Here is a 13,849-nt window from a genome sequence, read left to right as displayed (position 1 = left end):
ACAAATTGGCGCCATCTGATGGATGATTACTACCACGCTGCACAGTCATAAATTGAGTCAAATTACTGTAGTTTTGATATCACATGATCATTATTAACAGAAAATAGGACATTTATTCCTAATCATTTCACTTGGCATTTCCCAAGTGCTATATGCACACTTACTACTAACATGAAAAAAATTACAAGAAAAATAAATAAAACAAATATTTAGGTTTTCTTCTTTATTTCCAAAATTGATGTGAAATATTTGAATTTGGCAATTGTTTTCAAGTGTCAACAAAAGAGCTGCTAGCTATGCCTGAAATGGCTCCTTATTCATATAGTGCAGTTCATTGGGTGCTGGCCATATTTGTAGTTCTGTCCAGTTCTAAGTGAGCTGTTTCATTTGCTGAACTTGGAACAGCATAATATATCATACTACTAATACAAATATCAGTATGCATTAGCAATCAGTTCTGTAATGCTTTGTGCTTTTTGGTTGTTTTGTGTGAATATAAAACATCCCTGCTTGATACATTAAAGGGCACCTATTATGCAAAATTCACTTTTACGTGGTGTTTGTACATAAATGTGTGTTGGCAGTGTGTGTACAGTACACATCCACCCATAATGATAAAAATCCACCCAGTGCTTTTTTAAAATCCCCATAAATCATAAGCACTTTCTCAGAACAAGCCTTTCTCAGATTCTGGGCAATGTGACGTACTTTTGCACAAGCCCCTCCCACAACTGTTGACGGACACTACAGTTTTAGCATAGACTCCGCCCCTGAGTGAGCCGTAAACCCTCCGCCATTGTTTCGATGCCGGAACAGCTGTAGACAAGAATGTCTTCAAAGCGATTGAGGTGTTTTGTTGTTGGATGTGAGAATGAATATAGCTATATTCATTTACTCTAGTTACTCGGGGATAGATCTGCACCAACTCGTGATCCAGCTAACAGTCTTTCTGATCATGGCAGTAATGAAAGTGAGAGAGCGCACACTTTATGACAGCTCATCCGAGTCGGTTTGCGGATAAAAAGTTTACCAGTTAAGCACCAGTAAGGGTATTTTCAGCTAAAACTTCACATTCACACTCTGAGGACATCAGAGACTTATTTTACATCTGTGAAAAGGGGGCATAATATGTGCCCTTTAAAGAAGCTATGTAGAGTTCAGAAACCCTATTAGCAACACTAGTGGCCATTAAGTGAACTGCAATCAGCTTCTTATTGTATGTGCTCGCACTCTTGCACAGATAACATGGGCCTACAAGAGACAGTTACGGAACGATACTCACGGCGAAGTTATTTTTTGTTCTTTGTTTAGAAGTAAAAAGAAGTTAAAAATACCTTTGCAGCGATATACTGTTAACAAACATCCAAACACTGTCCACACTCCTGAGAGTGACGATGAATAGATATGTAAATTTAGTGTTGCACGCTTTCATCTGAATAAAATAAAACCAGAGCAAAAATGACAAGGTGAGAAAGCGCCAGTTAAGAAAGCATCTGATCATCCAACACAATCTCATGATCTATACCACGAATGTTATTTCTCGTGCCAATTATACGGCAAAAATGGTTTTAGCGTGTGTATGCTACGCACTAAAAAACACTTGGGTAGGATTAGGGTGGGGAGTGCGTCCGTATTACACGCCATAAAGTGCGTATCTTATGCACGCGAAAACTGCGTAGCATATGCACTTTTGCATTTTTGGCCTATAAATGCCACGAGAAATAACATTCGTTGTATAGATACGCACTTTCATGAGATCGGGCTCCATTCATCATGAGTATTTGCACAAGCCCTGCAGTTCACCATCATGCCGACAGATAAGGTAATAAAATTATTAAAAACTTCAGTCTACAGGCTTCACACATTGACAATAAAAAAATTATTAATTCATGAAAAATCTTATATATATGGAATGGAATGGAAATTGTTTTATTTGAAACAGGGACTATGCACAAATAAACATTAAACTTGTTAAACAAGAGAATATGTCTTGGGCCAGGTTAGCAACAATTGCTAATTTCCACCTGTAGTCCCTGGGCAGGTATGACCATTTAATAACGATTTTAGTAATTTCACAGGATGGATAGAGTGATGTCCATCGTAATTCCAAACATACAAGTAAGCAAAACAGAAACAGGGAGGCCATCAGCCCAACACACACACACACACACACACACACACACACACACACACACACACACACACACACACACACACACACACACACACACACACACACACACACACACACACACACACACACACACACACACACACAGTCTAGTTGGGAGACTGTTTTTCCACTGTTAAAAAAAGTTTTTTTTTCTGGAGCAACTGTTTTGCTGTTTTTCCAGAGCAAAGTGTTACAAACTTTTTCAGAGGGGGAGCAGTAGCACTATATATGATTTTATGTATCAAAGACACATTTGAGTGTTTTATTAGATTATCAATGATCATATTTGACCAGTATATAATGACAGTGATGATAATGACATGTTTTTGGTTTTTTTTATCATGGATCTTGAGGCAGTTTTTATACAGGGATTCTATAGGTTTTATGACTGTCTTACATGCTTGAGACCAGGATGTAATACAGTACAAACGGTGGGGAATGATCATTGCATTTAAGTAAATATGTACTGGGTGCAACAGTGGTGAGAGAGTTTCTTATGTATCTAAAATTTACTAAATTAAATTTAAATTTGTTGCACAAATTTTTAACATGACCTTTAAAGCTGTGTGTCGAATCTAGTGTTACCCCCAGATATTTAAATGTATCTACATGTTTTATATATTGGCCACTTACTAAAATTTCCGGATAAGTATTAAGTTTAGACCGGTTTGTGAAAAACATAGTTACAGTTTTCTCAACATTTAATGTGAGGCATGAGTCATATAACCAGTCACTGACCTTGCTCATAATACTTGATAACTTCTGTTGCACTTCTCCCATGTGTATATAAAACTGTGTCATCAGCATACATAACAATGTTTATGCCCTTGCAGACCGAAGGCAGGTCATTAATATATAAGCAAAACAACAGAGGCCCTAAAATTGATCCTTGTGGTACTCCCACAGTGGAGGCAAGAGACATTGGCAATGTTCCATTTATTTGCACACATTGTTTTCGATTTATCGAGTAAGATTTTATCCAATTTTGGACATTTGTAGAAATATTGTATTTGACCAGTTTGTGTATCAGTACCTCATGGTTAACTGTATCAAAGGCTTTGCGTAAATCTAAGAAGACTGCTCCCACCACCCCCCCTTGATCTAAGCTAATTTTAATTTCCTCCAGGAAGTAACAGCATGCAGTTCAGTGGAATGTTTTTTCCTGAAACCAAATTGCATCGGATGGAAAAAAGACCTTTGATGCAGCTGGAAGAATATTATTGGTTAGGTAGTAAGAGACCACTTGAGTATCCCCAGATTTATGCACAGGGGTGACAATAGCATATTTAAGCACACTGAGAAAGATATTTTCATTAAAAGACTTGTTTATAATAATCGCTAGAGGTATCATAATCTATGTCTTGTGTTGTTTAAAAAAAGCTAAATGATATAGCCCTTAAGCAGTGACTAACTTTAGCCAGCTTTTCCTCTTTATTTTCTTGCAAGTGTCTTATCTTGCCTGCGAGGTGTCTGCACAGCACGTTTTCGAAATGCTGCATAGACACTTTTAAAGAAGTACTTCCTTTAAATTACAAGCAGGCTATTTCTTAAACTTTGCAGCGTTTATAACAGTGGCGAGGCCAGAAAGTGGGTGAACCTTGGTGAAATAGGGTGGACCTCTATTTTTTATCTTGTATATATATATATTATATATATATATAAAACGCTAACCCTAACTGTGCCACAACACCCCCCAACCCCATGTATAAATATACTTTAACATTTTTTAAACATAATGGCTAACATAGAATTGGTGCAGAACCTTAAATAGTGTAAAATCTTAAATTGTCAAAATCCTTTAGCTTGTTTCTTTTCAGCTTTAAATTAGACTTTTAATAACAGATTTCCAATGGGCCTATTTAAACATGGCCATTCATGCATTTTTACTGATCGGACAGCGAGCATTTACACTGGGAGTGTCTCCTCAAAACGAAATCTAATCTTCAATTCCCGCACTATATGCAAATTTAACGTCGTTCAAACCAAAGAAAGCAAAATGTGAGCTTCATTTTATTTATTATCAGCCAATTATAAGATCAAAGACCGCAATTAAAGAGAGAGCGCATCAGCACTGGTAAGATCATTTAGTGTGCTACTTTTAATGAAGATGATTGTGTGTTGAGCTTCAGGATGAGACGCCAAACTTTTCGTATCATTTGCAGCAGTTTGCACGTCGGCTTGCACAAGAGATGCTCAGCTAGGCCGACGGCGATGCAATAGCGTTCTCACATGTTTTGTTTTCAGCATTTTAGGAAGAATAAAATTTACACTTGTGGCTTCAACAACCAGATGCATTTTGTCCACTTCCATTTTTAATGGGAAAGAAAAAATGTCTTTTCACAATTGGATAGCTATCCGATCAGAGAAAACACGTGAAGTGACCAAGTACATGAACAGAGTTTCCACATGCATCACAGTCATTTTGATGTGAGTGGAATGTTTAAGAAGGACTCAATATAGTTGGTTGAATATTTTCTAAATGTATAGCATTTAGCCTACTATGTAGTGTAGACAGCGGAACAAGTTGTAGGCTGTCAGTCAGTAACTGCGTAATGCGCAGTGGTCACGCTGATGGTTTATCAGAGCTGCGTGCTTTCACTGACTGTAATTCTCACACTTTGTTGTATTTATAACTCCTAACTGAATAAAACAAGCTGTGTTACTATGATGAATGATTACCTCAAAACTGAGATCTGTATGCAGATATGATGTACTTTATCTGAATGAAATGATTACACCTCTCTCACTTTTGCTCACATGCCAGCGATTCCCCTCTGTGTGCCAGTGTTAGCAAGTGTGCCATAGGTTGCAGACCCAACCGGCCCCTGTTGATTAGTTACTGATTAACTAGATATTTGAAGGTAAATTCCCCGTGCCTTTTAAAGCTTGTTATATGAACTTTCACTTATATATAGATGTTGACATGCAAAGCAAGGACAAAGGCTGTGCCTGCAGTTGGATGATCCACATATTACACAGATTTTCCATTATACACAATGATGGGTGAGACATTTTTTCTTTCTTGAAAATATGCAGTCTCTCTTATTGTGATTCATGTTTATATTGCTGTGTAAAATTGTAATGTTTCCCTATTGAAATACATAAAGGTCCTGTATAAATTAGAGCTGTCAATAATGCAATTTTTTGCAATTTATTTAATATATTTTTTGCAATTAATTTAATAGTTTTATATGCTGAAATCTGCCTCTACATACGGTATTTCCTCTATAGATTCAGTTTCAATGGGTATTGTTTCTTTTTTTAAGTAAGAAAAAAAATGATATATCTTAACTATAATTATTTACATTTCCTTTTTATCTTTTCTTTCCCTCCTTTGCAATACAGTCTCTACGAATGGACAGGTTCCTCAGGTGCTTGGGCCAATCATGCTAACCCTCCTTCTGACGACTGTTGCAGTTGTTCAGAGCGGGAAGGTTCTTGTCTCTCCTGTGGGTGGCAGCCACTGGGTCAACATGAACATCTTGGTTGAAGAACTTCATGCCAAAGGTCACAATGTCACAGTCATTCGGATAGAAGGCAGCTGGTACATCAAGGAATTCTCTCCTCACTACACATCAATCAATCTCAAGTGTGAAGGAGGATTTAGTGAAGAACTCCTCGAGACATTTGCATCCAAACTACTGGGAATTTTGAGGGTGGATTCGATTTGGGCTCGTCTGAAGCTGGAGATAATTATGTGGAAAAGTTTTTTATGGATGGTTGAAGAAGAAAAAAAGATAATAATCAACATGTTTGAAGACCAGCAGCTAATGCAGTCCTTAAAAGATGCCAAGTATGATATGATTCTAACAGATCCAGCCATGTTTAGAGGTGTTATATTGGGTCATTATCTTAAACTGCCCATTGTCTACAATGTCCGTTGGACAGATTACAGTGAGGCTCATTTTGTAATAGCTCCTTCGCCACTTTCTTATGTTCCTGCTTCAATGATGGAGTTATCAGACCGCATGAGTTTCTTGGAAAGAGTGAAGAATATCGTGATGTACATCATTCCAGAAATACAGCTAGCTATCCTTATTACTCCGACTTATAATGCACTTTGTGAACGGTTCATTGGCCCAGGAACATCCTACTTTTCTTTACTTCAGGGTGCTGATCTGTGGCTCCATAGAGCTGATTTTATTTTTGAATTCCCGCGTCCCACTATGCCAAACATAATCTACATTGGTGGTTTTCAGTGCAAGCCATCAAAGCCTCTTCCACAAGACCTGGAGGACTTTGTGGAGAGCTCTGGTGAGCATGGTGTCATCATCATGTCTCTGGGCACTCTCTTCGGTCAGCTTCCTGATGATTTAGCTGAGGCAATTGCTGAAGCTTTTGCAGAACTTCCACAGAAGATCATCTGGAGGTACAAAGGAAAGAGACCATCTGCACTAGGGAACAATACCTTATTGATGGACTGGATGCCTCAGAATGATCTTCTGGGTCATCCTAAAACCAGAGCCTTTGTGGCACATGGAGGAACCAATGGAGTTCAAGAAGCCATCTACCACGGCGTGCCAATCATTGGACTTGGGCTGATTTTTGACCAGCCTTGTAATCTTGTAAAAATGAGAGTAAAGGGTGTAGCCAAGAATGTAGACTTTGCCACAGTGGATAAAGACTCCTTTCTTAAAACTGTTAAAGAGGTTCTTTATGAGCCCTCTTATCGGGAGAACATGCAGAAGCTCTCAAGGCTTCACAAGGACGTCCCAGTGAAGCCTCTGGACTACGCCATCTTCTGGATTGAGTTTGTTATGAGGCACAAAGGTGCCGCTCACTTGCACACTGAGTCTCATAAAATGCCCTGGTACTCTTACCATTCTGTTGATGTCATACTGTTCCTGCTTTCTGCTGTGGCACTCATAATACTCCTGATCATATATATGGTTATCAAATATTTCTGCTGCAGAATATTCATGAGAAAAACAAAAAACAAGCTACAGTAATGACGATGAGGTCGTAGAATTTGCATTTCTTGCATTACTTTCTTGTTTGTCGAAAAATATAATTAAATCATCCATCTCAGCTAATCTCCAAATGCACCAAGAATTCTTGGGGAAATATATTTTGGAAATAATAAATATTTTACTACCTGCTCAGTTAGCTGTAGAATGTGCATTCTTTACATTATGTTATACCTTTACTTTCCCAAAAAGCATTTTTCGGAAATGGAAAATAACAAACACACCTCACAGAAAATAACTCGTTTCTGTAAAGCTGCCTTGAAACTATGTGTATTGTGAAAAGAGCTATACAAATAAATGTGAATAGAATTGAATAGTAAACATGTCTTATTCTGAATGACACAAGCTGTAGTGACATTTCTATTGGTAACCTGTGATTGTGACACAGTGATGGGATGTCTCCAGTTTATGATTCACATCTATGACTTTTGTGTTAGCAGCCCAGATTTTGACATGCCCTAAAGCAGGCTTTTCCAGTAGGCTACAAGTATATCACTTCACTTGTTTGTGTTTTGTCAGTCTCAACTTAACACGGTTAAAATGTCGTTACAAAAAAGAATGACACTCGCTACTGTTTATAATTCATTGCAGTATATGTTATATGATTTTAAAAATATTAAACATATTAATATGTGGTTCAGGCAATATGTGCATATGTATTCTGATTATCTTCACTGTAATAAAATGAAACGTGACATAAAACACAACCCTGTCTCTTTTTGTTAAATGTCAGTTTTAATTATCAATAATTATAGCGATTATAAAAGTATAAGTAAAAAGATATAATAAGAAATAAAGCAAACAATTCAGTCCAATACATCGCTCTAGAAGGCTACAATAGCCTAAACATATGTAAAGTAATGAAGCTTCACTTTGCCCCCTCAAAAACAATTTTGACAGGGAACAAATGATAGGAAAGGCTATGGTGACGAGTCTACAGGAGGTTAAAGAGCTGGCTGTCTGGTGCAGTCACAACAAATGATGTTTTATAAACAAGGTTCGGAAGGAGGACGTTCAAATAAATCATTCCAATCAACTCGTCACCAAACAATTACATGTCTACCCTGTCAGCACGAGAGGAAGCATATACATATATTCTCTGTCAACTCACCTAACATTCCTTGACAGTTCAGCATCCTTCCACCACCTCGACTCCTCACTCCATGGCTTATATTTCACAGTCAGGAATGGGGGGTGGGAGGGGGGGAGGGTACTCTGGGTTCGGGCCGCATACCGAGCCCGGAGCCCTCTCCTCGGACAGCACGCCAAATACGCATTTATTCTATCTGAATTATTTGTAAGTGTGAAATCGTGAACCTGGAGCTGAACACTCTCAAAACAGTGGAGATGATTGTGGACTTTAGGAGAAACACCATGATGGACAGCACTGGTGAAACAATGGAGTCATTCAGGTACCTTGGCATTACAATCTCTCAGGTCCGGAAGTGGGACACTCACATACAGGCTCCATTTTGAAAAGGCCCAGCAGAGGTCGTATTTCCTTCGCCAGCTGAAGAGGTTAAACCTGCCACAGGAGCTGCTTTCATTGAGTCTGTCCTCTCCACTTCTGTAACTGTCTGGCTCAGCTCGACTTCCAAATCAGACCTCAGAAGACTATACAGCCCTTCCCACTCAAGAACTGTACTCATCCAGAGTGAATAAAAGAGCTGGCAAAATCACTAGTGATCCCTCACATCCAGGCCACTTCATCTTTGAACTGTTGCCGTCCGGTCGGCGCTACAGAGCACTGAACAAGAACAGACAGGCACAAGAAAAGTTTCTTTCCTCAGGCAGTCTATCTCATGAACAGTTAAATGACCCCACTGGGCAATTACCCAAATATGTTTTGTTAAAGTAACACACATATATTTCTTTTACCACCAAAACACTATTGTATTGCGTTTAATTAACTTAACCTATTAAATAATTTTCCACTTTACTTAATTATCAATCGTTAAACTAATGTAAAGGGTTTAATTTTTGCGATAAACAAAAACTTAATTTAATTGTGTTCAATCTGCTTAAATATGTAAAATTAAAGTTTACTTAATCCGTTTGTGTTGGATTACATGAATGATTTGTGTTGCATTATGTAACTGAAACTGGGCGGTGCTTGTTAGTTCCCATTATGCATTGCATATAGCTGAATTAAGACTTAATAAATGTTGAAATGAAATGTTATTTTATGTGTTTTTTAGAAAAAGAGGAAAGGGGAAGACTTTATTGTGTGTAATTGTGTTTAATGTTCAATTACATTGCAATTATTAGAACCATTTAAATTACACTGGGTTACCATTGTGGAGAAGAGTAGAGCATTTGGTTGGGATGTGGACTGAAAGTGCATATAAATCTTAGCATTTAGTATGTTAATAAGTGTTATTAATCATAGCTAGTTGTAGTCTAGTAATTCATTTGAGAAATCATGTAAATCTTACATACATTTATTTTTCAGTGCAGTTTTAAATAAACTAAAGCATGTTCACTAAACTTAACCGGTTTAAGTTACAGGGAAGCAATTCCAATGATTTCTTTGGACTCATTCAGTTGAGTTGTCACAACACAAGGAGCTTACATAGATTCAAAAAATATCATTAACATTAATACAAAATAATTTGCTTGTGTGGAACCACTGTCCATAATTAAGTTAGTATAAAGAGTATTTTTGTTTATCACACCATACCTCTTATTGACATTCCCTTGCATTTGTATAAAACACATCTGTTGTCTATTTTATATATTGTGTATTTGGTATATTTTTTTTATTCATTTATTCTATTTTATCCACATGACTATAATGACTATCACTATAGGGTAAAAAAAAAACCTCAAACTAAAAAATAGACATTTTATCTACTGCAGTTGTTCTATTATGTTCCCTATCAAGGCTACGGAACTTCGACATTACGAATGTCGTATATGGGAACTCCTCTCATCCTTCACTTCCGCTGAAATCTTATAGGCTAACGCCAGCAGAGCTGGCAAATTGACGCGAATATGCAAATACTGACACCTCGTAGCAGTATAAAGCAAGTGTAGCGTCATCTACCTTCAGAATCTCTCTCTTCACGCTCAAATCGTGTGCTAGAAAGCTGATACTACTCTACAAAATTGGATTATTCGCTGTCGTTGAAGGTGCGCCGGAGATACCTGAACTGTCTCCAGCATCCGATGGCGACCGCTTGCAAACTGTGCTCGGGCCCCATAGTGCCCCCCGACATGCACCTGTTTTGTGTTGCGTGCATGGGGCTGGCCCATGCTGAGTCAGCCCTCAGGGATGGAGGGTCCTGCGACTTCTGTGCGAACATGTCCCTCCGAGCCCTCAAGGCCAGGCGGGACGAAGCTTGTGCTGCTGCGGGAATTGGGCCTGCTGCCGCCACCGAGCCGCTGGCAGGCCCCCCCAACCGCGGAGTCGAGGTTCGACCCCCGGTGAGTTTCCCCGACCCCTCCTTTCAACCCCCACGCGAGGTCGCTGACTTCGTTTCCTTCGGGGCTAGTGAGGAGGAAGACTCTATGTCCTTGTCGGCCTCCGAGAACGACTGGGGTGCGGAGCAGGCCGCTCCACTGGCAACCACGGAGCAAGAGACCCAGGCGGACCTGCAGGAAGAGCTCTTCCGTATCCTCTCGAAGGCCGTTGAGGAACTGGATTTATCGTGGAAAGCTCCCGATGAACCACCTCAGAGCAAACTGGATACGTGGTTCCTCCAATCGAGCCGCCGTCAGGCCGCTTCGAAAAGGGGAACACCGTGCTTTCCTGACTTGCATGAGCACGTGGTGAAGTCGTGGGCGGCCCCGCAATCGGCGCGCACCCTCACTTCAACCCAGGCCATGTTTGCACCCGTGGACGAGGCGGGGGACCATGGCTACCTCCGCATCCCCCCTGTCGAGGAGACCGTCGCCGCACATCTCTGCCGGTCGGCTCCCGCCCTGGGCTCGGACCGTAGCCTGCTGTCCCGAGCTTGCAGGTTTACGGCTCACCAGGCAAACAAGGCCTACGGCGCCGCGGGGGAGGCGGTTTCTGCACTACACGCCATGGCTGTTCTTCAGGTGCTACAGGCAAGCAGTTGAAGTCTCTGGATGGTGCCGCCTCTGTCGACGCTGACGCCATCCGGCACGAAGCGCTCGGCCCAGGCAATTGGCCGTTCAGTGGGGTATCTGGTGGTCCTCCACAGACACCTGTGGCTCACCCTGTCGGACGTGCAGGAGGCGGACAGGAAGACACTGTTAAATGCACCGATCTCCCCTGCAGGCCTGTTCGGAGACGCCGTGGAGAAGGTAACCGAGCGGTACTCCGAGACATAGAAGAAGGCGAAGGCGATGAGCCACGTGATTCCTCGGAGGGCGCCGATGCCGCAGCAGCCCTGCTCTCGCTCGTCTTCCGCCTCGGGTCGTCAACCCCAAGCTGCGGCCAGGCGTCAGTCAGCGCCCCACCCGGGACCGGATGCCCGTAAGGGCCGAAGAGTACAGTGGCATGGAGCCGGAAACAAGAGACCGGCTCAGAGGAGCCCGCGCAGGAAGCCCACCGCGTCCCAGGCGAGACCCAAGCAGTCGTCCTGACCGCTCGTGCAAGAGGAGAGGAGAGCGCCAGGATGGCCCCGCGTCCAAGCGATGCGCTCGAGAGCACGTGGTCCCTCAGCGTTTTGCGAGCGACACGTGCAGTTATGTTGTGAATGTTGTATGTTGTTCAAAAATAAAGCAAATTACTTCTTCACAAACAGAGCTGTTTTTTCTCCTCTTGCACCACACACTGTGTTACCCGCCCTGCCTTCGAGCAGCGCAGAGTCACGGTCATTAACTATGAAGGCACCTCGCGGGACGCGCAAGGTGTCCATTCCCAGCCCTCACATAGCGGCGATGACCGCAGGTTTAGTTCGGCCCACACTCAGTCATTCCCTGACAGCGTGGGAAGCTATTCCGGGCATTTCGTCGTGGGTGTTGAATGTAATTCGGCACGGGTAAACACTTCAGTTCAAACGCAGGCCACCCCGCTTTCGCGGCGTAATTCATTCATTAACTTTGCCCCAAAGCGCTAACGTACTGAGGCAGGAAGTGTGCAGCCTGCTTGAGAAAGAAGCGATAGAACCGGTTCCCCCGAGCGAGCGGGAGCGCGGGTTCTACAGCCGCTACTTCGTAGTGCCGAAGAAAGGATGGGGTCTCCGCCCTATACTGGATCTGAGACCCGTCAACAGAGCGCTTCACAAGCGCGCCTTCAGGATGACTACTCTGAAGAAAATCCTGGCGCAAATTGGCCCCGGGGATTGGTTCGCTTCGGTGTATTTAAAGGATGCTTACTTTCATATCCAGATACTAAAGCGTCACAGGCGATTCCTGAGGTTTGCGTTCGAGAATTCGGTGTACCAATACACGGTGCTTCCGTTTGGGCTAGCCCTCGCTCCTCGAACGTTTTCAAAATGCATAGACGCGGCACTTTCACCCCTCAGATCGAGCGTGATGCGCGTTTTTAATTATCTGGATGACTGGCTGGTTCTCGCGCAGTCGAAAGAAACGCTGGTCAGCCATGTGGAAGTCCTCCTTCGTCACTTGGAGACGCTCGGTTTGAGGGTGAACTTCCAGAAAAGTGTGCTCACACACTTGATTTGGTGAGAATGAGAGCGCGGCTCTCCCCCGAGCGAGCGGAGGCTCTGAGCTGTTCTCTCGTCTCTTCAGACCTGGCAAGCTCGTCCCACTGAAGGAATTTCAGAGGCTATTGGGACGGATGGAAGCGGCTTCTTCAGTGTGTCATCTGGGGCTGCTGCATATGAGACCGCTTCAACACTGGCTGAAAACGCGCGTTCCCCCGAGTGCGTGGTATTCCGGCCACAAGCGCATTATGGTCACCCGCGGATGCGCCCGCGTCCTGGCCCCGTGGAAGAACCCAGATCTCTTCAGTTCAGGCGTCCCTATGGGTTTAGTCACGCGGCGCGTGGAGATCCTGACGGACGCTTCGTCCACCGGATGGGGAGCGATCTGCTTGGGCGAGCCCGCCTCGGGTCGGTGGTCAGAGAAGCAGATGGAGTGGCACATAAATCGCTTGGAGCTAGAAGCGGTCTCTCTAGCTCTCAAAGCTTTCCGGTCTCGGCTGGAGCAGCAACATGTGTTGATTCGGACCGACAACACTTCCGTGGTCTCGTACATAAATCGTCAAGGCGGTGTACATTCCAGAGCCCTATTCAAGCAGGCGGAATCCCTTCTGCTGTGGGCGGGCCGGTTTTTTCCTCTTGGTGAGAGCGGCGCACATCCCCGGTGTTCTAAATCGCGGGGCGGATATGCTCTCGAGGAGCGGGATTCTTCAAGGGGAATGGAGGCTTCACCCCGGGACGGTTCAGCTGATATGGAATCGTTTCGGCAGGGCGGAGGTCGACCTCTTTGTGACGAGCGAGAACACACATTGTCAGATGTTCTTTTCGCTGTCCCGTTCCCCTCGGGAGATGGACGCGCTAACTGCGCGGTGGCCGAAAGGATGTCTCTGTGCTTTTCCTCCGGGGAAAATCTTGCCCATGGTGTTGTGCAAAATCAGGGAGGAGAAGGCGTTGGTGACTCTGGTAGCCCCGAACTAGCCGAATCTGCCTTGGTTCGCGGATTTGGTGGAGTTACTGGCAGGGCAGCCATGGGAGATTCCGCTCAGGAAGGACCTGCTGTCTCAGGCGAGCGGAAGGATCTGGCATCACAGCCCCGGACTGTGGAGCCTTCATGTGTGGCCGCTGCAGGGTCG

General features: G+C 43.2%; 1 protein-coding gene across 1 annotated transcript; it reads left to right on the top strand.

Annotated features, from left to right (window-relative positions):
• The first annotated feature begins 5,085 nt into the window (after positions 1–5,085).
• On the top strand, positions 5,086–7,847 carry LOC143723812 (UDP-glucuronosyltransferase 2C1-like). Its single transcript, XM_077216612.1, has 2 exons — positions 5,086–5,176; positions 5,519–7,847. The coding sequence occupies exons 1-2, from the start codon at positions 5,170–5,172 to the stop codon at positions 7,120–7,122; spliced, it is 1,611 nt and encodes a 536-aa protein (XP_077072727.1). The 5' UTR covers positions 5,086–5,169; the 3' UTR covers positions 7,123–7,847.
• Positions 7,848–13,849: the final 6,002 nt, after the last annotated feature.

The sequence above is a fragment of the Siphateles boraxobius genome, unplaced genomic scaffold (assembly GCF_051911475.1).
Source record: "Siphateles boraxobius isolate OS27281-9 unplaced genomic scaffold, OSU_SipBor_1 7, whole genome shotgun sequence".
In the NCBI taxonomy this organism is placed as follows: domain Eukaryota; kingdom Metazoa; phylum Chordata; class Actinopteri; order Cypriniformes; family Leuciscidae; genus Siphateles; species Siphateles boraxobius.
The sequence above is the reverse complement of the archived record's forward strand: the minus strand, read 5'-3'. Positions and strand labels throughout refer to the sequence as shown.